At 40.5% G+C, this 24,170-nt stretch overlaps 1 protein-coding gene across 8 annotated transcripts in view; it reads right to left on the reverse strand.

Moving 5' to 3' along the window:
• Positions 1–24,170, reverse strand: part of LOC100609914 (putative pyridoxal-dependent decarboxylase domain-containing protein 2) — a 66,690-nt gene that overhangs the window by 32,436 nt on the left and 10,084 nt on the right. For all 8 annotated transcript variants that reach the window (XR_010152402.1, XR_010152401.1, XR_010152404.1 and 5 more), the window contains 7 exons: positions 15,099–15,168; positions 14,520–14,585; positions 11,061–11,141; positions 8,576–8,722; positions 6,325–6,514; positions 4,049–4,117; positions 3,137–3,215 (listed from right to left, as the gene is read on the reverse strand). Coding sequence is in view for 4 of the 8 variants with exons in the window: in XM_063797348.1 (XP_063653418.1) it covers positions 3,137–3,215; positions 4,049–4,117; positions 6,325–6,514; positions 8,576–8,722; positions 11,061–11,141; positions 14,520–14,585; positions 15,099–15,168 (702 nt within the window). In the remaining 4 variants the exon portion in view is untranslated. The remainder of the gene's footprint in view (positions 1–3,136; positions 3,216–4,048; positions 4,118–6,324; positions 6,515–8,575; positions 8,723–11,060; positions 11,142–14,519; positions 14,586–15,098; positions 15,169–24,170) is intronic.

A 24,170-nucleotide genomic window follows, 5' to 3' on the forward strand; every position in this document is an offset into this window, starting at 1 on the left:
GAGTCACTGTGCCTGGCCTGACATCATAAAGAATTTTTTTTTTTTTTTTAAGAAAGGATCTCGCTCTGTCACCCAGGCTGGGGTATGGTAGCACAATCTTGGCTCACTGCAACCTCTCTCTCCTGGGTTCAACCCAACCTCCCACCAAAGTCTCTGGAGTAGCTGGGACTACAGGTAGACACCACCACACCTGGCTAATGTTTAGTATTTTTTGTAGAGATTTCCTAGGGCTTTCGCCATGTTGCCCAGGCTGGTCTCGAACACCTGAGGGCAATTGATCTTGCCGTCTCAGCCTTCCCAAGTGTTGGGATTACAAGTGTGAGCCACCTGTAATTTCTCTATTCTAACAGACATGTAGTAATGTCTCACGGTGATCTTAATTTGCATTTCACTAATGACTAATGATGTTAAAACATCTTTTCAAGTGCTATACATTTTCATTTTCTTTGATGAAGTATCTGCTCACATCTGTTGTTCATTTAAAAAACTGTATTGTGGGCCGGGCACAGTGGCTCACACCTGTAATCCCGGCACTTTGGGAGGCCAAGGCAGGCAGATCACCTAAGGTCAGGAGTTCAAGACCAGCCTGGCCAACACGGTGAAACTCCATCTCTACTAAAAATACAAAAAAAACTAGCTAGGTGTGGTGGCGCATGCCTGTAATCCCAGATACTCGGGAGGCTAAGGCAGAAGAATCACTGGAACCCGGGAGGCAGAGGTTGCAGTGAGCCAAGATCGCACCACTGCACTCTAGTCTGGGCAACAGAATAAGACTCCATCTCAAAAAAAAAAAAAAAAATTGTATTGCTCGTGTCCTTATTGAGTTGTAACAGTTCTTTATATATTTTAGATACAAGTTCTTTGTCAAATGTTTTGTAGCTTCTGGGGAAAAGAATGAAAAAGAAATTTTAAAAGAAGACAGGCCTGGGACAGTGGCTGGCTGGGTGTGGTGGCTCACGCCTGTAATCCCATCACTTTGGGAGGCCAAGGCAGGTGGACCACCTGAGGTCAGGAGTTTGAGACCAGCCTGGCCAACATGGCGAAATCTCGTCTCTACTAAAAATATAAAAATTAGCCTGGCATGGTGGCGTGCGCCTGTAATCCCAGCTACTCAGGAGGCTGAGGCAGGCGGATCGCTTGAACCTGGGAGGCAGAGGTTGCAGTGAGCCAAGGTCGCACCACTGCACTCCAGCCTGGGCAGCAGAGCAAAACTCCATCTCAAAAACATAAAAAATAAAAATAGAAAAAGACAAAAAAAAAAGAAATAAGAAAAAAATGTTTTGCAAATATTTCTCCCAGTCTGCAACTTGCCTTTCACCTTCTTAATAGGGGCTTTCAAACAGCTAATGCTTTTAATTTTTGATAAAGTACAATTTATGGTTCACATATTTTGTATCCTAAGAAACGTAACCTAAGGTCACAAAGATCTCCTGTATTTTCTTCGAGACATTTTATTGTCTTAGATCTATGCTTAGGTTGATGAACCATTTATAGTTAATATTTATATATACAGAGAATAAGATAAGGGTTAAGATTCAGTTTTTTTCCATATGGATATCCAAGCTCTAAGACCACTGATGGAAAAAGATTGTCCTTTCTCCCTCGAATTACTCAGGCATCTGTAAAAACCTGAAGTGTCCATATACTTCACATGAGTCTATTTCTGAATTCTCTATTTTATTTGGTTAATCTCACACAATCTTACTTGCTGCTTTACAGAAGTCTTGAAGTATGACAAGGTAAGTCTTCCAATTTTGTTCTTTTTCAAAATTCTTTGGGCTGTTCCTAGGTCCCTTGTATTTTGATATAAACTTTAGAATTAGCTCATCAAGTTCTATAAGAAATTGTAGCCTGCTGAGATTTTAAGAGGGATCGAGTTGAATCTACAGATTAGTTTGGGAAGAACTGACTTAATACTTAGTCTTCCAACCCATGTGTATGGCATATCGTTCTTGGGTCTTCTTGAATTTCTCTCAGTATCATTCTTAGTTTTCAATGTACAGATCTTGCATATATTTTGTTAAATTTATCCATAAATTTTTCATCTTTTTTGATCCTATTATAAATGACATTTAAAATTCCATTTCCAATTCTTCTTTGCTAGTATATAAAAATCCACAAAATGGTTTAGATTTGATCATTAGTTCCAGTAGCTTTTCTTTAGTTTTCTATCTATACAATCATGCCTGCAAACAAAGTTTTATTTCTTCCTTTCTAATCTGTCAGTTATTTTTTTTTGCCTTATTGCACTGTCTTAGATTTCAAGTATGATGCTGAATGAGATAAGTGGAGCAGCAAGTGGTAGTTGCTCTGCCGCCTATAAGGTAGATATTTAAGTGTGACATTTTATGAATTTTCTTGTTTAATTTTTACAACAATCTTACAATGTCAGTACAATTATTTTTATTTATTGAGATGGGGTCTTGCTATGTTACCCAGGCTGGTATTGAACTTCTGGGCTTAAGCCAACATCTTGCTTGTCTCCTGAGTAGGGCGACTATAGGCATGTGCCACCACACCTGGCTTAAACGTGTCATTTAAAAATTCAGACCAGGCACAGTGGCTCATGCCTGTAATCCCAGCAATTTGGGAGGCTGAGGCAGGCGGATCACCTGAGGTCAGGAGTTCGAGACCAGCCTGGCCAACATAGTGAAACCCTGTCTCTACTAAAAATACAAGAAATTAGCCAGATGTGGTGGCACGCACCTGTAATCCCAGCAATTCAGGAGGTTGAGGCAGGAGAAACACTTGAACCCGGGAGGCAGAGATTGCAGTGAGGTGAGATTGTGCTACTGCACTCCAGCCTGGGCTACAGAGTGAGACTCTGTCTCAAAAAAATAAAATAAAATTCAGTTTAGAACAGGGAAAAGAAGTACATGAAGCAGAAGATAGAGAAGCATTTACAATCTAAATGAAAAAGTATACACACACATAAAATAACTTCCAAAACAAACCAACGATTAAAGAAAAATCTAACGAGCCAACCTTACTATTACAGTTTTTGCTACAATGTGGACATCGACTATCTTAAACATGTGGTACACACACATTTCTTACGACTTTATCTTTTATAGGCTGAGGACGTAGCCTCGCTCCTATATATTCAAAATGGTAGATTCAGCATCATGCTACCTACCTGCATTTGCGACAAGCAACAGGGGCAGTCTTCCTCGCTCTATATCATCTTTAATCAGTTTCTCCAGGAAGGCAACATCCTGGAACGAAAACAAATCATTAAAAAATGAGGTGCCTAGTATAAAAGCTATAAAATGAAAAATTATGACTTGCAAAAGAAGCAGATAACTCTCAAAAGTAATGTCAAATCAATTCTTACTCTTGACAATTTTTCTGTTTTCTCTCATCATAGATGTGAAAATCAAATAGTTTTCCTTGAAGACTAGAAAAATCAGTTAAACAAGATTAAAGGTAAAAACTGTACATATGCAGGAACATTTCTTTGATTTTAAACATTTACATTTAAGTGAAATGTTCTCTTAACTCTCCTAAAACAGCCAAGAATGTATCTCTACTATTACTCACTGATGTACCTGAACTAGAAAATAAAACTACCTTGACAAAAGAAATAAAAAACTCTAAAATCCATCCCTTCCTTTTCCTTCTGGAATCATTAAGGAGAGATTTATCACCTGCATGTCTGAAAATAAGCAGAACTCAATTCCACGATGACAATGAAGAACCTCATTTTCAAAATCTGCCCATTCATAAATCCAGGCAACAGTGCTAACTCATTAAAAGTAGGAGCTTCAGAAGAAATTTCTGGTGCTTAATTGAGCTGCCATGTTTCTACTTAAAGCAGGCGATACAGTAATTACAAGACTCCTTAAAAGCCAGGTGCTCCTGACCTATATACCAACCAACCTTCATGGACATTCACATATTAACAGAAGCATATATTACACAATGCAAGGGTCCAAGCAATACATCAGTAAGTTACTAATTACCTGGAGGCCAGCAAAAAGAACTTCACTTGAAAGGCAGTTTCCAAACACAATCCCACATGATTTTACAAACCAAAAGTAGAACTCACCATCTGATGCTGGGATCCAAACATAGTGTTACAGGGTACACGGCACAAGCAGGGGAAGGGCAAGCCGAGCTGCAGGAAGAAACATACGACTTGACAAGAAAGCTCTCTGCACCATTCACTTCAGATTGTGAAAGGCTGTGGCTCTAAGACAAGCCACGATTATTCTTCTAAGAAATCTCTCTCCTTAGGAACTCTTAATATTATAAATTGACGTTAAAGTACATTTAGAAAGCCAAGCCGAAAAAAAAAAAAGGGTGAATTTCCAAGTGCCTTATAAGAGGATATAATGTAAAATTTTCTAAATGATTCAAGTAATTATCTTTGGTATATTCTAGAATATACCAGAAACACTTTGACAAACACAGAAACAATTGGGTCGTGAGCATTTTAGTGGGGGTAATTTTGGATTCTTTCTCCAAGCATTACTGGTAAATAACACCAGCTAAAGGCATTCAAAGAACAGTATCTTATTTATGGGTTCACCCACCCCTAAAAAGTAATAAATATGGATTAGCAGATGCACATTTCTCAATAGAAGTGAAGTCAGTGTTATGCACAGAGACAGTGATTGTCAACTTAATTTTATATTCTTCATGTTTAGCCTCCAAGTCCTTGAGGAGTTTACAGTTTTAGGAATTGTAAACAGTTGCAGCATATTGTTCTGTATGACTAAGACTTGGTAGCATTCAGAGACCAAAAATTTAATAAGCACATTTTCTCCTTAAAGGATTAAAAATTATGAATGTGACACCCAAGTAAAACAAATCCTCAAAAAAAAAATACAGGTATTAAAAGTGAAAATGCCTAGCCCCCTACCCTAGAAGCCACCAATCCACTCCGTTAACAGTTTAATACATAACCTTTCAGATATTTTCTAGGTATAAATTTACGTATTTTTCTAGGTACAAAAACATAGGTATAAATAAAGGATACACACACTTTAAAAAATGTGAACATAACCATCTTATATATGCTGCTCTGCCAGCTGCCATTCCCAACAGAACACTCTTACATATCTTTTGAAGGTTAGACTGTTGTCCCCAAACAGCCTTGTGTCCGCAAGAGCCTGGCATGCAGTAGACACTAAGTAATTCATTTCATGTTTCAGAGGATTATTATTAAACTCCCCATTTTGTACACCCCTCAAGAAGAGGACATAATTTCTTAACACCAGTGATCACAGCTCAGAATCAATTTAAAAGTCACTAAGTGTCTCCCATCCATCCCCCTGGGACTCCTACAGCTTACAAAAGAGGAACCCTCCAACCCTACGGTTTTGCTTTTAAACGTTCTTGGCAAAGATGGTTAACAGTGTCTTATCTCGATGTAGTCCTCCCAGTTGGGCTAGAAGCACCATCAACTTTAAAAATAGTCATGCTCGGCTGGGCGCGGTGGCTCACGCCTGTAATCCCAGCACTTTGGGAGGCTGAGGTGGGCAGATCACGAGGTCAGGAGATCGACACCATCCTGGGTAACACGGTGAAACCCATCTCTACTAAAAAAAATACAAAAAAATTAGCTGCGCGTGGTGGCGGGCACCTGTAGTCCTAGCTACTTGGGAGGCTGAGGCAGGAGAATGGCATGAATCTGGGAGGTGGGGCTTGCAGTGAGCCGAGATCACGCCACTGCACTCCAGCCTGGGCGACAGAGCAAGACTCTGTCTCAAAAAAAACACAAAAAACAAAAACAAACAAAAAAATAGTCATGCTCTTTGATCCAGCAATTCTAGACTGACTCTGAAAATCCATCTGAGGACCATAACCCTAAATAAAATACAGGAAGAGCTTTATGCACGGAGAAGTCCTTAACAGCACTACACAAAGAACATTACCTGAAAATGGTCACAGAAAGCAAGAGAATGCAAACACTCTTAGTTGTCCAAATATGGCAACAGTTAATTACTATATATTCACTTGAAGGAATACCATGAAGGCATTAAAAATAAACTATACTTTGAAAAATTATTATTAAAACGATATATTCCTGTTTTAACAGCAAGTGAAAAGAGCCAGACACAACCAGATAAACACAAACACACCCCCTTCCATTAAAGCCTGGGAAAAAAGAGAAAATGTTGACTGTGGATGCCCTTGGGTAATCTATCCCATATTCCTTATTTCTAAATTCAGTAATTTTTACAAATATGACAAAAGCATGTAAGACCATCTTTCTTTTCACTCAACAAGAACAGCAACTAGACAAACGGGTCAACTTTAAAACTTTCAGAACAAAATAAGACATTATTTCTTTAAAATAGCCACCTGATACCACATTACCTGATTACAAAGGTATTGGCCCAGGCCAGGTCTAGCAGCAGCACTAAGATATATGACAGGCTTCTTGTTATATAACACACTGAAGCCATCCACCACGAAGTCTTCATATCGAGAATGAATGGCAAGCCTACATATCTTTGCAAGTCCTTCTCTTTCCTCTTCATGGAAATAAGCACACCCATTTTCATATCTGTTAAGAGATACATATTAATATGCTCTTATTTCTAGTTAAGGACTGTATAAGTCAACCTTACAATCATGGAGACAATTCTTTTCTCAAGCTAGGAATTGTCACTTTTATCAGGCAGAGAGGACAGGAATGTGAAACATCCTCATCACAGATGGCTGACACCTCATTACAGCTGAGGTTACCAAGCAGCGAGACAATAACCCTCCATCCATACCCAATTCCATAAAGAGCAGAAACTATGAAAACAAGTAGAGACCAGGAATTCTCAGATATAAAAAGCCTGAAGATCATGGTTCTGGCTTATGATGAACTAAGGCCAGCACTGGATAACACAGGCATAGTTCATAGCAGAGTTTCAGCCCTAAAACATCCAAAGTCAATAAAACTGTCAAAAATGCTAGTCAGAGGCTGGGTGTGGTGGCTCACGCCTGTAATCTCAGCACTTTGGGAGGCCAAGGCGGGTGGATCACCTGACGTCAGGAGTTTTGAGCGCAGCCTAGCTAACATGGTGAAACAACTGTCTCTACTAATTGCCAGGTGTGGTGGTGAGTGCCTGTAGTCCCAGCTACTCGGGAGACTGAGGCAGGAGAATCGCTTGAACCCAGGAGGTGGAGGGTGCAGTGAGCCGAGATTGTGCCACTGCACTCCAGCCTGGGCGACAGAGTAAGACTCCATCTCAAAAAAATTAAAAAGCTAGTCAGGCTAGCTTTTGGTTTTACTATAATCTGCTGAGGCTCCATCTCCTAGAGGAGGAGGGACAATTTCAATTACAGGCAGTAGATTTTTACTACAACAACAGAACACTGCTCCTTTAATAAAGTTGGGCAAACTTATACTCCTGCTTGGCCAAGTTCTTTCCCAACACTGAAAGTCAGGGTCTCTCAAGATAAATGTCTCAAGTTAGGCAAACATTCCTTCTCCATAAAAGTAACAGCATAAACCCAATGCCACTAGTCCTATGTCTCCTACTGAATCCTTCATCTGTTGTAATTCCTTAGTACTGCCAGGATTATCACAGAATAAAACAAATTTCAGTTTCATAGCACATATTCATCTTCCTTATGACAAGAGTTTTCTTTTCTTTTTTTTTTTTTTTGAGACAGAGTCTCGCTCTGTTGCCCAGGCTAGAGTGCAGTGCCTCAGCCTCCAGAGGAGCTGGGACTACAGGTGCTCACTACCATGCCCGGCTAATCTTTTTGTATTTTTAGTAGAGACAGGGTTTCACCATGTTAGCCAGAATGGTCTCGATCTCCTCACCTTGTGATCCGCCCACCTCAGCCTCCCAAAGTGCTGGGATTACAGGTGTGAGCCACCGCGCCTGGCCTCAGAGTTTTCTTTCTAATAAAACGCAAGCTAATATTTTCAAAGCACAGCTGGCCCTCTGAACCTGTGGGTTCTGCATCTGTGGATTCAACCAAGCATGAGTAAAAAATCTTCAGAAATTTAAAAAGATGGGTGCCTCTGTACTATCTACAGACTTTTTTCCTTGTCATTATTCCCTAAACAATACAGTGTAACAACTATTTACACAGCATTTACATCGTATTAGGTATTATATGTAATCAAGAGATTAAAGTATATGGGAAGATGTGCCTCAGTTACATGAAAATACTGTGCTATTTTATATAAGGGATTTGAGCATCCATGAATTTTTTTATCCATAGGGTGAGGATGGGAGGTCAAGAACCAATCCCCCAAGGACACCCAAGGATAAGGGACAACTGTATTTGAATCTAGATCATTGCTCTATCTTCTACTGACATGTGCCAATTAGATACCCCACAAATAAATAACTGCTGACCCTATCAAACACATATGTGCTTCTATTCTCCACCCTTCACATGTATTAGTCCATTAGCTCATTTAATCCTCACAACGCTTCTATGAAATAGGTATTAATACTATCCCCATCTAACAGATGATGAAACAGGCATTGAGAGGTTAAACACCCCTTTCAAGGAGAAGGAAATCTGAACCCAAATAGTACAGCTCCAGAAAAAAGATCTTTCAGTCTACACCCGACTCATAAAAGTCTTCACTGGAAACTCATCATGTCTTTACCTGAAAATTCTGCATAGGCATAAGGTGGTATCTGAAAGTATCCTAGTTGTAAGTTTTCTCAGCTTCTCTTTGTCCAGAGTTGAAATATAAGCTCCCAGACTATGTCCCAACAAAGCCACATGACCTTGTTCTCCAATATTTTGGATTCTGTTAAGCAAAATTAAAGTATTAGAGTCAAACCATAAAAAAGGACATAGAACTTAGAGACACAGAATTCCACAGAAATATCTGTCAGACTCGAAATCTACTTAATGGCCCAGAAGGCAAATCAATGCATAAACAGTAGTGATAGTTTGGTGAGAAGTTTTTCTATTTTTTGAGACGGAGAAAAAATATATATATTTTTTCTGAGATGGAGTCTCCCTCTTGATGCCCAGGCTGGGGTGCCGTGGTGCGATCTCAGCTCACTACAACCTCCACCTCCTGGGTTCACGTGATTCTCCTGTCTCAGCCTCCCGAGTAGCTGGAATTACAGGTGCCCACCACCAAGCCCGGCTAATTTTTTGTATTTTTAGTAGAGACGGGGTTTCACCATGTTGGCCAGGCCGCTCTTGAACTCCTGACTTCAGGTGATTCACCTGCCTCGGCCTCCCAAAGTGCTGGGATTACAGGCATGAACCACCACTCCTGGCCAGAAAAATATTTTTATAATTTGAGTTCCAGGAGATAAATAGCCCTTTTTAAATTGAGTACCTACAAACTGTTTTAAAATAATTTCCTATTAAAGTATTTTAAAAATTAAATACCAGCCTTAAGAATTGTGGAGGGTAGAGCTAAGGTAAAATGAGCTGAAAGCATTTTTTAAAGAACTAAATCCTGGCCAGGCGCAGTGGCTCATGCCTGTAATCCCAGCACTTTGGGAGGCCGAGGCGGGTGGATCACGAGGTCAGGAGATTGAGACCATCCTGGCTAACATGGTGAAACCCTATCTCTACTAAAAATACAAAAAATTAGCCGGGCCTGGTGGTGGGCACCTGTAATCCCAGCTACTCAGGAGGCTGAGGCAGGAGAATGGAGTGAACCCGGGAGGCGGAGCTTGAAGTGAGCCGAAATGGCACCACTGCACTCCAGCCTGGGCAACAGAGTAAGACTCCATCTCAAAAAAAAAAAAAAAAAAAAAAAAAGAATTAAATCTCAGGTCTATGCATCAAATAAGAATTATTTATTGCAATAATACAGCAAATTCATGGGGGACTAGCTATTATTTTATATATAATTAAAATTGATTATATAAAATGTTTTATATAGAATTAAAACTAATTTCCCTTATAAAGAATAACTGTAAAAAAGAAGGAATAGGTTTACAATTGTTAACTGTGAATAATAAGAAAAAGACAAAATAACCTAATAGGATCATGGACAACAGACAGTTCCTAGAAATATAAATGGGTCTTAAAACATACAAAAAGACACGTCACTTGGTTCATAATTTAAAAAACCTGCAAATTCGAATTATGCTGAAACACCATTTCTCACTTATCAGATTTCTCATCAGAATATCACTTATCAATGATCCTTCAGTCTGACAACGCCTTTGCAGGTGAAAAGTGTGGAAATAAAGTACTCTCATGCATTGCTGGTGGGACTGCTAAATGCCGCAACTCCATGGAGGGAAATTTGGCAGGATCTATCAAAATTACAAAAGCACACGCTGTGTGAGACAGCAACTCCACTTTCAGGACTTTGTCCTCCAGACACCTGCTTCTATGAGAAGTGACACATGTCGAAAGTTGTTTGCTGCAGCAATGTTTGTAACAGTGCAGCATGACAGGGGGCCAATAAAATAAAATATGGTTCATCTGTTCAAAGTAAAACACATAGCTCTGACAAAGGAGAAAGTTCCTGTGCATTAATATGCAGTGAACTCCAAGACATAAGTGAAAAAATGCAAGATGCACAGCATATGCATAGTAATTATGTATTAGAGAGGGTGGGCATAGACATTTTGCTGGTGTATAATACATATAAAATCTCTCTGGAAGAATACACAAGAAACTGGTAATGTCTGTCTCTAGAGAAGAAAACACGGTAGGGAGATAGAGGTAGGAAGGAAAATTCCCTTTGTATATCGTTTTTTATTGTCTGAATTTTGAACCAAGAGAACAATTTTACTTATTTCAAAACATTAAATTTAAAATAATTAAAGAGAAAACTAACTAAATACCTAATGAATACAAGTACAGCAATTCTTAGGAAGCAGAAGCACAGCAGCAGAAAGACATGCGACACTCACTCTTCAGTCCTTCTGCCAGCGCCTCTCTAAGGCATGATACCATAAAAACTATGGGATCTAATTTCAATAAATGCCTTCATTTCACAAAATATATATTAATATAAATGTCTTTCTGAAAATAAAAAGGATTACTTTAATATCATATGTAACTCAATGAAATATAGCTTCTTATTTGAGCAACTTGTCAGAGCGCAATCACTACTGAAATCAAGAACACATGCACTTGAAAAGAGAAGCTGCCAGGTTCATTACCTGGGGCTCTGGGGCTCCTCATCTTCATCTCCATGCATCAGATTCTGAACTAACTGGAGGATGCTCACCATATCTTGTCCACTGCAGAATGAAAAGAGTTGATGGGCTGATGGGAACAGCACACATCCCCCGCCACTCTCCCGCTACTTCCCTCATTCAACCGGCGTTGCTTCAAGTTTTTTTTTTTTCTTAAGCAACTCTAAGAGAAAGAACGTGGTATATAGTTTATGCTTTTTAAAAAACAAAGCTCAAATTATAAACTGAATTCTGATATAAACTTACTTGTGGTTAAATAAATCTTCTACCTAATGATGAGTTTCATTTTAATAAATGTCACCAGTCTTTTTATTTTTATTTATTTTTTTGAGACAGGGTCTCACTTTGTCACCCAAGCTGGAGGGAAGTGGCATAATCTGGGCTCACTGCAACCTCTGCCTCCCGGGTGTAAGCGATCCTCCTGCCTCAGCCTCCTGAGTAGCTGAGATTACAAGCGTGCGCCACCACGCTCAGCTAATTTTTGTATTTCTAGTAGAGATGGGGTTTCACCATGTTGGCCAGACTGGTCTTCAACTCCTGGCTTCAAGTGATCCACCCTCCTCGGCCTCCCAAAGTGCTGGGATTACAGGCATGAGCCACCACGCCCAGCTGTTTTTTTATTTTTGGTAGAAACAGGGTTTTGCCATGTTGCCCAGCCTGGTCTCAAACCACCAAGCTCAAGCAATCCTCCTGCCTCAGCCTCCAAAAGTGCTGGGCTTACAGGCCTGAGCCACCTTGCCCAGCCACCAGTCTTGCTCTAGCAACATTTCTATACATTTCATTTGAATCTTGGAGTACAAGACAGAGAATATTTAATAAGCATGTAATAAGAGCCAAAAGTCCTTATAATATGTACTTATAATATATAAGTATATTATATACTATACATTATATAAAATATAAAATATATATAAAATATATTATATAAAATACAATATATAATCATCCTTAGTATATTATAATGCTAGACAGTCACAGAACACTCCAATACCACTGGTATATCTAATTTTCCTCCATAGGGATCTTGTCCGTTTGGACTAACAGCCTCTAACAATGCAAGCTTCATTTATTACCAGCTCTTCCCCAAGCTGGGAACCTTGAGATCTGCTTAGAGTATAAAAACATTTTACTTCTATCCAAGATATGTTGCTATGAAATGCTCATTACATGAGGAGATGGAAAGTTATGAAAAGAATTCGAATGGCTGAAGTAGCAAGCAATGGCAAAGCAACTTGCAACAGGAATAACGTAAAGCTATTCGTCTGTTAATAAGAATAGACTAAAAAGATGTTTCCTCTTCCAAAAAAGGAAGCGCCATCAAAACAATGTCCCCAAACCAATTGTCCCCAAGGTGCTGCCCTTTAAGTGAGAGGGGCTCTGGGCCTTGGACACTGTAGAGATCAGAGCAGGCGGGGCCCTTGAGGCACACTGGCTGCCTGCCACATGACCTCGAGCAAGCTATTCCAACTTGCCAAGCCGGACGTTATGGATTTGGGAGACTTCAGACAGTGAAGGTATGGCACTTAGCTGTGCCTGGCATGTTACTAGTCTTGAATGCTGGGTGGTAGCACGCCTAAGTGTGAATCCTCCTAGTCAGTGGCTTAAGGCTGAGAATTACAGATGCTGCTGGGAGTATCCCTCCTGGGAAAAATTCCGTGGAATTAGGAGACTAAACCTTAAAACCTTTGGTTTCCATCAGTAGGGCTGGAATGAGGAGATTTTATAGGACCTGCCTCCTGTTCTGAGCTGAGAATGCACTTCGCACCTAGCTTCACATCAGCATTATTCATGCTATGAATAGGAGTGACTGTTTTAAAGTATTAGTATCTCGGCGTGTTATTGGCACACTGTGATCCTTCCTCCATACTTTTCTTTTGCAACCTGGTTCAATCTATATTCAGGTCAAAGGATATTTAAGGGAGTTGTACTGTTTACTTATGTGCAGTTTCCTGGTTATAACAGGAAAAAAAAATAAGTTTGTCTCAGGGAAGCTGGGCTGGGATACTAATCCCAGATTAACTGCTAATGTCTTGTGAAAATTTTAGTCAGCTACTTACTTTTTTGCCATTTTTCCTGCTACTCAAACATGACAGATTTGCTTCAGTTGCCAAACAATAAGTAATTTGACATTTTCCTTTCATTTACATTATGAAAACAATAAATCTTATCAAATTAAAATACCTCTTAGAATAAAACTCAGTCTACCAAATAGATGACAGGTTTCAAGAGTGAACTAAGTATGACACACCAGTTATAAAGATGAATTTGTATATCACTTTTATTTTATTTAATAGGGTCTCGCCATGTTGTTCAGGGTGGCCTCGAACTCCTTGACTCAAGCCATCCTCCTGCCTCAGGCTCCCAAGCAGCTGGGACTACAGGTGTGCACCACGGTGCCTAGCTCCATGTATCACTTTTGAGTCATGAGGTTGTATTAAATTGTTGGTTTTCTAAAAAATTTTTGGCCAGGTGCGGTGGCTTATGCCTGTAGTCCCAGCACTTTGAGAGGCTAAGGCAGGCGGATCACCTGAGGTCAGGAGATGGAGACCGTCCTGGCCAACATGGTGAAACCCCGTCTCTACTAAAAATACAAAAATTAGCTGGGCGTGGTGGTGGGTGCCTATAATCCCAGCCACTCGGGAGGCTGAGGCAGGAGAATCACTTGAACCCGGGAGGCAGAGGTTGCAGTGAGCCGAGATCACACCACTGCACTCCAGCCTGGCGACAGAGCGAGACTGTCTCAAAATTAGAGAGTGTCTCTATCACTCAGGCTGGAGTGCAGTGGTACAATCACAGATCGCTGTAACCTTGAACTCCTGGGCTCAAGTGATCCTCCATCCTTGGCCTCCCAAAGTGCTGGGATTAAAGGTGTGACCCACTGTACTCAGCCTCTATTAAATTCCAAATGGGAGAGGGAGAGAAGCCAGCAGGTGCGGCAATATCACCAACCAGACAACGACACTTCAGTTTTCTAATGTTATACTGCACATAAGTCTATTTAAATTTGCTATGTGTTCATTAAAACCAAAACCATAAATCGATGATAAGACACTGGTTTCAGAAAAATGAAGGCCGTGCACAGTGGCTCACACCTGTAATCCCAGCACTTTGGGAGGCCGAGGTGGGCAGATCACCTGAGGTCAAGGTCAGGAGTTAGAAACCAGCCTGGCCAACATGGCAAAATCCCATCTCTACTGAAAATACAAAAATTAGCCAGATATGGTGGTGCACGCCTGTAATCCCAGCTACTCGGGAGGCTGAGGCACAAGAAAGAACTGCTTGAACCCGGGAGGCGGAGGTTGCAGTGAGCCCAGATTGCGCCACTGCACTCCATCCTGGGCAACAGAGCACGACTCCGTCTCAGAAACAAACAAACAAAAATTTACACCTTAACTAAAGGTATGGATCCTCAGTGCCACCTACCTGCCCTGGAGTGGGCCTGGAATATCTCTGGATATGAGCTTCTTTCCATTTTCCTCTTCTGTTCTTCTAATTTAAAGAAAAGAAAAAGCTGTTCATTTGTTTCATCATACCAAATTTCTAACGCCTGAACATGCAAACATGACCATGTTGCCTATAACCTCCCAGTGACTGAGGCAGGATTTCAAACACATTTATCACATCTCCCTGCCTCCAGTTTCAGGTATCGTTTGAATTTCTGGAAAAGACAAGAATATGCAACAAAAAAGTTCCACCCACTTCTTGTTTACTTGGTGCTCTATATGACCTGACTATATAATAAGTATTTATAGAGTCAAATCAATATATTAAGTAAATGAAACTCTTAATAGACAGAATTAAATAGTATAAGTCTTTCCTCTCAATTTCAAAATCCTTTAATTACAAGGCACCTTTTACCCAAGACAAACACCAATTTTCAAGTCAGCCGAAGCTGTGTGTGACACTGTGAAGCCAAGAGGCACCTTTAACAGAAAGAACCCAGAGCCACTGGCTTCACAGCAGGCTGAACTTGTTGAACAGAGTCACCTCTGTCCTACTCACCTCTGACTGTCCTCCAGCATCTTCACTGCCTCCTTCAAGTTTTTTCCCATTTCAGCTAACGTGGGGTCTGCTATCTGGGAAAAAAAAAAAAAAGAAAAAAAAAAGAAAGAAATTTTAATAATCCTCTATTACCTCTACAACACAATTCACCCAGAAAAATTAAGTGCATAATTTCTTCTGGATTTACTGTGAAGTACATGATTTTAAAACCTGCAATAGTACAAAAGTATAACAGAAAAAGTAAAAGTCTTCCAGCCCCACTTCCTAGAGGAAGCTGCTGTTTTTATTTTTATTTTTTGAGATGGAGTCTTACTCTGTTGCCCAGACTAGAGTGCAATGGCATGACCTTGCTCACTGCAACCTCTGCCTCCTGGGTTCAAGTGATTCTCTTGCCTCAGCCTCCCAAGTAGCTGGGATTACAGGCACACACCACCATGCCCAGCTAATTTTTATATTTTTAGTAGAGACGGGGGGTTTCACCATGTTGGCCATGCTAGTGTCGAACTCTTGACCTCAAGTGATCTGGCCGCCTTAGCTTCCCAAAGTGCTGGGATTGCAGGTGTGAGCCACCGTGTCTGGCCTCCTTAAGTTCCTTTTGAATTTTAGTGCCATGTGTACACCTATCTCCCATCCAAAAAGTAAACAAAATAGAATTTAAATTTTTCTGCAGAATTATAATTTTTTCACCATTCATTCTGGGAAGAACCACGTGAGGCCAAAACCAAGGACCCTACCCTTCTTCACTTGGTACCACCTTCCCACTTGACAAGTTACAAGTCCCATGGGGGTAACCACAAGGTCCCCTCAGCCTGGCCATTGTACACAGCCCCAGGGTACCGGCAACGCATGACCCACACTCCAAGGCAACTGGACAACTTGGTCTTTGGTAAGATCACTTACGATAACAAAGTGAGTCAGCTTCGCTTCAGACAAGCAATGTGGCAGTGATACAAAGACATGCTATTTTGACAAATATTATTTTTGAGACAGTCGCTCTGTTACACAGACTGGGGTACAGTGGTTTGATCGTGGCTCACTGCAGCCTTGACCTCCAGGGATCAAGTGATCCTCCCACCTCAGCCTCCTGAGTACCTGGGAATACAAGTGCTCACCACCATGCCTGGCTAATTTTCAAAAATTTTTTGTAGATACAAGGTCTCATTATGCCGCATAGGCTGGTCTCAAACTCCTGAGCTCAAGTTATCCTTCTGCTGGGATTACAGGCTGAGCCACTGTGCCCGAACTTTTTGCAGAATTAAAACATACACATTCATTTTCCTTTCTCTATTCTTAATCTCTGTAGTTATTTTTAGGGAGAAAATTCTTGTTGACTTCAATCTCTATGTAGTATGAGTTGTGTTGTAACAATAAATTATATATTATATTACATATAATACATATAATATCATATATAAGTTATAGCTCTTTTGTTCCCCTCTTACTCTTCTAAGTGTGCTGCTTAAAGGAAGAGCTGTGTTTACCTTTTCCTATTGCTCACTGTAACTAGCAATATCTTAGAGCATGGCATACAATACGTACATATTTAAAACTGCATTGCCTCCTCAAAATTGTTTTTAAGAAATTCCACTCCACTTATCAACATAAGATTCAGAAATTGTTACATTCTAGAAGGGACCTAAGGGATCTAGTCCAGGGATTTTCCAGCTGTGTTCTCCTGAGCCTTAAGGTCCCTGGGAGGACTCTGAGAAGGAAGGGTTAGGTAAGCAGTTGGGGCTTCTAACTCCCCTAGCAGATCAGCTCTGTTTTGTATAACAGGGTTTTGAGTAAAGTTTTTATTTGTAAAAAGTTTCATTGAATGATAAAGGGGATATCACCACCGATCCCACAGAAATACAAACTACCATCACAGAATACTATAAACACCTCTACGCAAATAAACTAGAAAATCTAGAAGAAATGGATAAATTCCTCGACACATACACCCTCCCAAGACTAAACCAGGAAGAAGTTGAATCTCTGAATAGACCAATAACAGGCTCTGAAATTGTGGCAATAATTAAGAGCTTACCAACCAAAAAAAGTCCGGGACCAGATGGATTCACAGCCGAATTCTACCAGTGGTAAAAGGAGGAGCTGGTACCATTCCTTCTGAAACTATTCCAATCAATAGAAAAAGAGGAAATCCTCCCTAACTCATTTTATGAGGCCAGCATTATTCTGATACCAAAGCCCGGCAGAGACACAACAAAAAAAGAGAATTTTAGATCAATATCCTTGATGATCATCGATGCAAAAATCCTCAATAAAACACTGGCAAACCGAATCCAGCAGCACATGAAAAAGCTTATCCACCATGATCAAGTGGGCTTCATCCCTGGGATGCAAGGCTGGTTCAACATACGCAAATCAATAAATGTAATCCAGCATATAAACAGAACCAACAGCAAAAACCATACGATTATCTCAATACATGCAGAACGGCCTTTGACAAAATTCAACAACCCTTCATGCTAAAAACTCTCAATAAACTGGGTATTGATGGACCGTATCTCAAAATAATAAGAGCTATCTATGACAAACCCACAGCCAATATCATACTGAATGGGCAAAAACTGGAAGCATTCCCTTTGAAAACTGGCACAAGACAGGGATGCCCTCTCTCACCACTCCTATTCAACACAGTGTGGGAAGTTCTGGCCAGGGCAGTGAGGCAGGAGAAGGAAATAAAGGGTATTCGATTAGGAAAAGAGGAAGTCAAATTGTCCCTGTTTGCAGATGACATGATTGTATATCTAGAAAACCCCATCGTCTCAGCCCAAAATCTCCTTAAACTGATAGGCAACTTCAGCAAAGTCTCAGGATACAGAATCAATGTGCAAAAATCACAAGCATTCTTATACACCAATAACAGACAAACAGAGAGCCAAATCATGAGTGAACTCCCATTCACAATTGCTTCAAAGAGAATAAAATACCTAGGAATCCAACTTACAAGGGATGTGAAGGACCTCTTCAAGGAAAACTACAAACCACTGCTCAATGAAATAAAAGAGGATACAAACAAATGGAAGAACATTCCATGCTCATGGGTAGGAAGAATCAATATCGTGAAAACGGCCACACTGCCCAAGGTAATTTATAGATTCAATGCCATCCCCATCAAGCTACCAATGACTTTCTTCACAGAATTGGAAAAAACTACTTTAAAGTTCATATGGAACCAAAAAGAGCCCGCATTGCCAAGTCACTCCTAAGCCAGAAAAACAAAGCTGGAGGTATCACGCTACCTGGCTTCAAACTATACTACAAGGCTACAGTAACCAAAACAGCATGGTACTGGTACCAATACAGAGATATAGACCAATGGAACAGAACAGAGCTCTCAGAAATAATGCCGCATATCTACAACTCTCTGATCTTTGACAAACCTGACAAAAACAAGAAATGGGGAAAGGATTCCCTATTTAATAAATGGTGCTGGAAAAACTGGCTAGCCATATGTAGAAAGCTGAAACTGGATCCCTTCCTTACATCTTATACAAAAATTAATTCAAGATGGATTAAAGACTTAAACGTTAGACCTAAAACCATAAAAACCCTACAAGAAAACCTAGGCAATACCATTCAGGACATAGGCATGGGCAAGGACTTCATGTCTAAAACACCAAAAGCAATGGCAACAAAAGCCAAAATTGACAAATGGGATCTCATTAAACTAAAGAGCTTCTGCACAGCAAAAGAAACCACCATCAGAGTGAACAGGCAACCTACAGAATGGGAGAAAATGTTTGCAGTCTACTCACCTGACAAAGGACTAATATCCAGAATCTACAATGAACTCAAACAAATTTACAAGAAAAAAAAACAAACAACCCCATGAAAAAGTGGGCGAAGGATATGAACAGACACTTCTCAAAAGAAAACATTTATGCAGCCAAAAGACACATGAAAAAATGTTCATCATCACTGGCCATCAGAGAATGCAAATCAAAACCACAATGAGATACCGTCTCACACCAGTTAGAATGGCAATCATTAAAAAGTCAGGAAACAACAGGTGCTGGAGAGGATGTGGAGAAATAGGAACACTTTTACACTGTTGGCGGGACTCTAAACTAGTTCAACCATTGTGGAAGTCAGTGTGGCGATTCCTCAGGGATCTAGAACTAGAAATACCATTTGATCCAGCCATCCCATTACTGGGTATATACCCAAAGGATTATAAATCATGCCGCTATAAAGACACATGCATACGTATGTTTATTGTGGCACTATTCACAATAGCAAAGACTTGGAACCAACCCAAATGTCCATCAATGATAGACTGGATTAAGAAAATGTGGCACATATACACCATGGAATACTATGCAGCCACAAAAAATGGTGAGTTCATGTCCTTTGTAGGGACATGGATGAACTCATAGGTGGGAATTGAACAATGAGACTACATGGACACAGGAAGGGGAACATCATACACTGTTGCTTGTTGTGGGGTGGGGGGAGGGAGGAGGGATAGCATTAGGAGATATACCTAACGTTAAATGAAGAGTTAATGGGTGCGGCACACCAACATGGCACATGTATACATATGTAACAAACCTGCACGTTGTGCACACGTACCCTAAAACTTAAAAAGTATAATTAAAAAAAAATTTTTTTTTAAATTTAAAAAAAAAAGTGTCATTGAAAAGAAGAAAATAAATTCTTTGGGAGGCCAAGGCAGAAGAATCACTTGAGGCCAGGAGTTTCAGATCAGCTTGGGCAACATAGTGAGAAATAAATTAGCTGGGTGTGGTGGTGCACACCTGTAGTCCTAGCTACTTGGGAGGCAGAGGTAGGAGGATCACTTGAGCCTGGGAGTTTGAGGCTACAGTAAGCTATGATTGTGTGACTGCACTCCAGCCTGGAACAGAGTAAAACCCTGTCTCAGAAAAAAAAAAAAAAAAAAAAAAAGTATAGCATAAAAACGTCTGATTCTGGTCTAACATTTTGGAGGTGAGGAAACTAAGATGCAGAGAGGTTAAGCGACTTGCCTATGGTCATGGAGCTAATAAATGACAATGAGGTGCCAAAACCTGGGGTCCCTGACTCCTGTTTCTGACCTCTATTATATCACACTGGCTCCCACAAGGGCTTACAAGGTAATCATTTAGCCACGACCAACTTTTTAGATAAAATAGACAAATTTTAAAACAAGTGTTTTCAATAAAATTCACCACTTTAACTATGAGAAGGCTCAGAAAGCACTCGAAAAAGGCCTCAGTGCTGACAGTGAGGAGAATGAGGAATATGATGGTCAAGAGAATTTATCTTCACCCCTGAGTCAGCTGGTGATGCTCCTGATGATCCTCACTGCTGTGACACTCCCATGTGTCCCCTACCACCTAGCCAAATGATAAGACAAACAGTTTGGCTTGATTCACACCTTCATGCTCCCAACGACCATCCTGTCTGAAACATCCTCATGACTTTTATCTATCTCTCGCCTAGCACCTATTCAATTACAAGTCAATAATTCCAGGAAGCCTTTACAGATAAAGCCACTTTTGCTCTTTCCCATCCCCTCTAATGATACTGATGCCTTTTTTCCTAAACCAAAAATCTAGATTTGTTGCTTAACAATGTTGGTTGTATTTATGGGGACAATGGGACAGAATGCTTGCAGCTGTTGTGGCTGCCATTTATCCTCATGATTCCTTACACCCTTTACTGTGAACTGTTTTATAGATGTGCTTTCCAGTACAAATGTGCTCTCCAATTAGATTACAAGCTTCTTGAAGGCAAGGATTCAGACTCCTACTAATTTTGACTTCTCTTTAGACCACGGGTCTAAAGTTAGCTCAATTCTCCAATTGTCATATTAACCTGAAAATCCCTTAGGAAGGCATGCCAGAGTGGATATCAACATACTGTTCTCTAAGTGCAACACAGCTATTTCTTTCAATAGAATTATAATGAATATTTCCATTAAGAATAGATAAAATATGCCAGGTGTGGTGGCTCATGCCTGTAATCCCAGCACTTTGAGAGGTCAAGCCAGGAGGATCAGTTGAGTCCGGGAGTTTGAGATCAGCCTGGGCAACATGGCAAAACCTCGTCTCTACAAAAAATACAAAAGAAGTAAGCCGGGCATGGTAGTGCATGCCTGTGGTCTCAGCTACTCAGGAGGCTGAGGCAAGAGGATTGCTTGAGCCCAGGAGGTCAAGGTTACAGTGAGACAAGATTGTGCCACTGCCTGGGTGACAAAGCAACAACTTGTCTCAAAAAAAAAAAAAAAAAAAGACAAAATACAGCTTAGGCAATATGACAAAACCCCATATCTGCAAAAAATACAAAAATCAGCCAGGCGTGGTGGTGCATGCCTGTAGTCCCAACTACTTAGGAGGTTTAGGTGGGATGATCACTTGAGCCTGGGAGGTTGAGGCTCTGGTGGTGAGCCATGATCACACCACTGCACTCCGGCCTGGTCAACAGAGTGAGAACCTGTCTCGACAACAACAAATACACACACACACACACACATATCTAAATACATATATAATACATATATATATATATACACACAAAATAGTTTAGAAGCCGCATTGTGTGAACATGCATTTATAAACACTAAAATCCCATGTAATGACAAGCTGCTTAAACTGAAAGGCAGGAGGGAAATGCAGATTCACAATCCCCAGGTGAATCTCTGACTCTGGAGCGCACACGCAGTTTACGTAAATGTAAACTGGCTTATGTTCTTGCTGGCTGGGCGCAGTGGCTCACGCCTATAATCCCAGCACGTTGGGAGGCCGAGGTGGACGGATCACCTGAGGCCCAGGAGTTCGAGACCAGCTTGGCCAACATGGCAAAATCCCGTCTCTACTAAAAATACAAAAATTAGCTGGGCATGGTCACGTATGCCTGTAGTCCTAGGTACTTGGAAGGCTGAGGCAGGAGAATCGCTTGAACCCAGGAGGTAGAGGCTGCAGTGAGCTGAAATTGCGACACTGCACTTCAGCCTTGGCGCCAGAGCAAGACTGTCTCAAAAAATTAAATAAAAATAAATAAATCGTTCTTGTTCTTCAGGGAGTAAGCCCAGGGGGGAGTGGGTGGGTAGGAAAAGCAGCACTGATAGTTAAGTTTGGGTGAATAAATGTGAACAATGACTCCAATGCCATAGACCCTCACGTGTTTGTTGCGTTAATTGGATAATTCAAAATATAAAGTATTATCCAGTTTCAGGATAATATTAAGATCTAAACCAATGAATGCTCTATGAAAAGTTGTAGATTAACTGATCCCTTAAAACTAAAAACAGCGTCTTCATAAGCTTCTACTGAGGGCAGCTACCACTTTCTTCATCACATTTCTTATCCTCAATAGCTGCGGGCAATGCCAAAATAGCTGTATGATCAACATTAATAAACAACACCAGGGCAACAGCCAGACACAAACCTAAATGAAGAATTAAATTGTATAAAGATGTATAAAGATGTCTATTAGTTAGTACATAGGAAACTGTTTGATAATGTTGGCAGAAAAAAAAAAACAGGCCACGCACAGTGGCTCACACCTGTAATCCCAGCACTTTGGGAGGCCAAGGTTGGCGGATCACCTGAGACCAGGTGCTTGAGACCAGCCTGGCCAACATAGCAAAACCCCGTCTCTACTAAAAATACAGAAATTAGCCAGGCGTGGTGGGGGGTGCCTGTAATCCTAGCTATTCGGGAGACTGAGGCAGGAGAACTGCTTGAACCTGGGAGGCGGAGGCTGCAGTGAGCAGAGATGGTGCCACTGCACTCCAGCCTAGGCGACAGCAAAATTCCATCTCAAAAAACAAAAACAAAAAAACAAAGGAAAAACAGTATTCTATGTCAAGTTCCTGGGAAGAATGTCAAATAATTTCTGAATCCCTTCGCACTGAGTGCAGGGTCAGACACAGAGTTAAGTATTCAATCAGATTTATGATCCTTATAATTACTAATACTTACTGGGTTGCTTACTATATTCCAGACATTGTGCTAATAATTAATGCCTCTACACACATTACTTCCTCACAAGCCCCAAATCATAGTACATTTTAGAGCCAGAATTTAAAACTAAGTAAAATTCTAGGACCAGTGCTCTTAACCACTGGGCAATACTGCTTCTCAATTTTATCAAATAAGTAAATGAAGCAACTCAACACTTTAAAAAAGCTTGTACTCAAATATCATATTTAGAACTAAGGTTTAATTTTAAAGATTATCTTTGCTTGATTAATGTTTTCACCTGGGAAGAAAGTGACTCTTTACAGGGAAAATTTCTACTTTACAACAGTCTCAACTAGATGGCCGTAAACTCATTCCAGATCAGGGCATTTTTTTTTTTTTCCTTTTTCCACCAACTCTTAAACCCAAGCATTTTTAAGAGTGAAAGCATGGCCAGGCATGGTGGCTCACACCTGTAAAACCAGCACTTTGGGAGGCCAAAGCGATGTCAAGAGTTTGAGACCAGCCTGGCCAACATGGTGAAACCCCGTCTCTACTAAAAATACAAATATTAGCTGGGCGTGGCGGTGTGCGCCTGTAGTCCCAGCTACTCATGAGGCTGAGGCAGAAGAATCACTTGAACCTGGGAGGTGGAGATTGCAGTTAGCCAAGAACGCGCCACTGCACTCTAGCCTGGGCAGCAGAGCAAGACTCTGTCTCAAACAAAAATCCCAAAACCAAAAAAAGTGCAACAAAGCATTTACAGAGTGGGTATATCTACATGCACATTTTCTGATAGATACTAATTGCTGAGAATTTAGACACAGTTTTACCTCTCTACAAATTCATAAATTATATTTCAAGTACAGTTAATTCTATTGTATAAATGAAGTGGGTTCAATATTTCTGCTACAATTTTATCTAACACAGTTGCATGATAGGTATGATTTAATTCTCCTTTCCTAAGAAGAACCATTCAAAAAACAACAACAACAACAACAACAACAAAAAACAAGAAAACCAGGCCCACTCGGGGTCACTGGTGAATTCTACCAGACATTTAGGGAAGAAGTAACAGGTCCTCTATACAAACTGTTCCAGAAACTAAGGGAGAGAATACTGCCCCCCATTCCATGAGCCAGCATTACTCTGATACCAA

The sequence above is a fragment of the Pan troglodytes genome, chromosome 18 (genome assembly GCF_028858775.2).
Source record: "Pan troglodytes isolate AG18354 chromosome 18, NHGRI_mPanTro3-v2.0_pri, whole genome shotgun sequence".
Taxonomy (NCBI): domain Eukaryota; kingdom Metazoa; phylum Chordata; class Mammalia; order Primates; family Hominidae; genus Pan; species Pan troglodytes.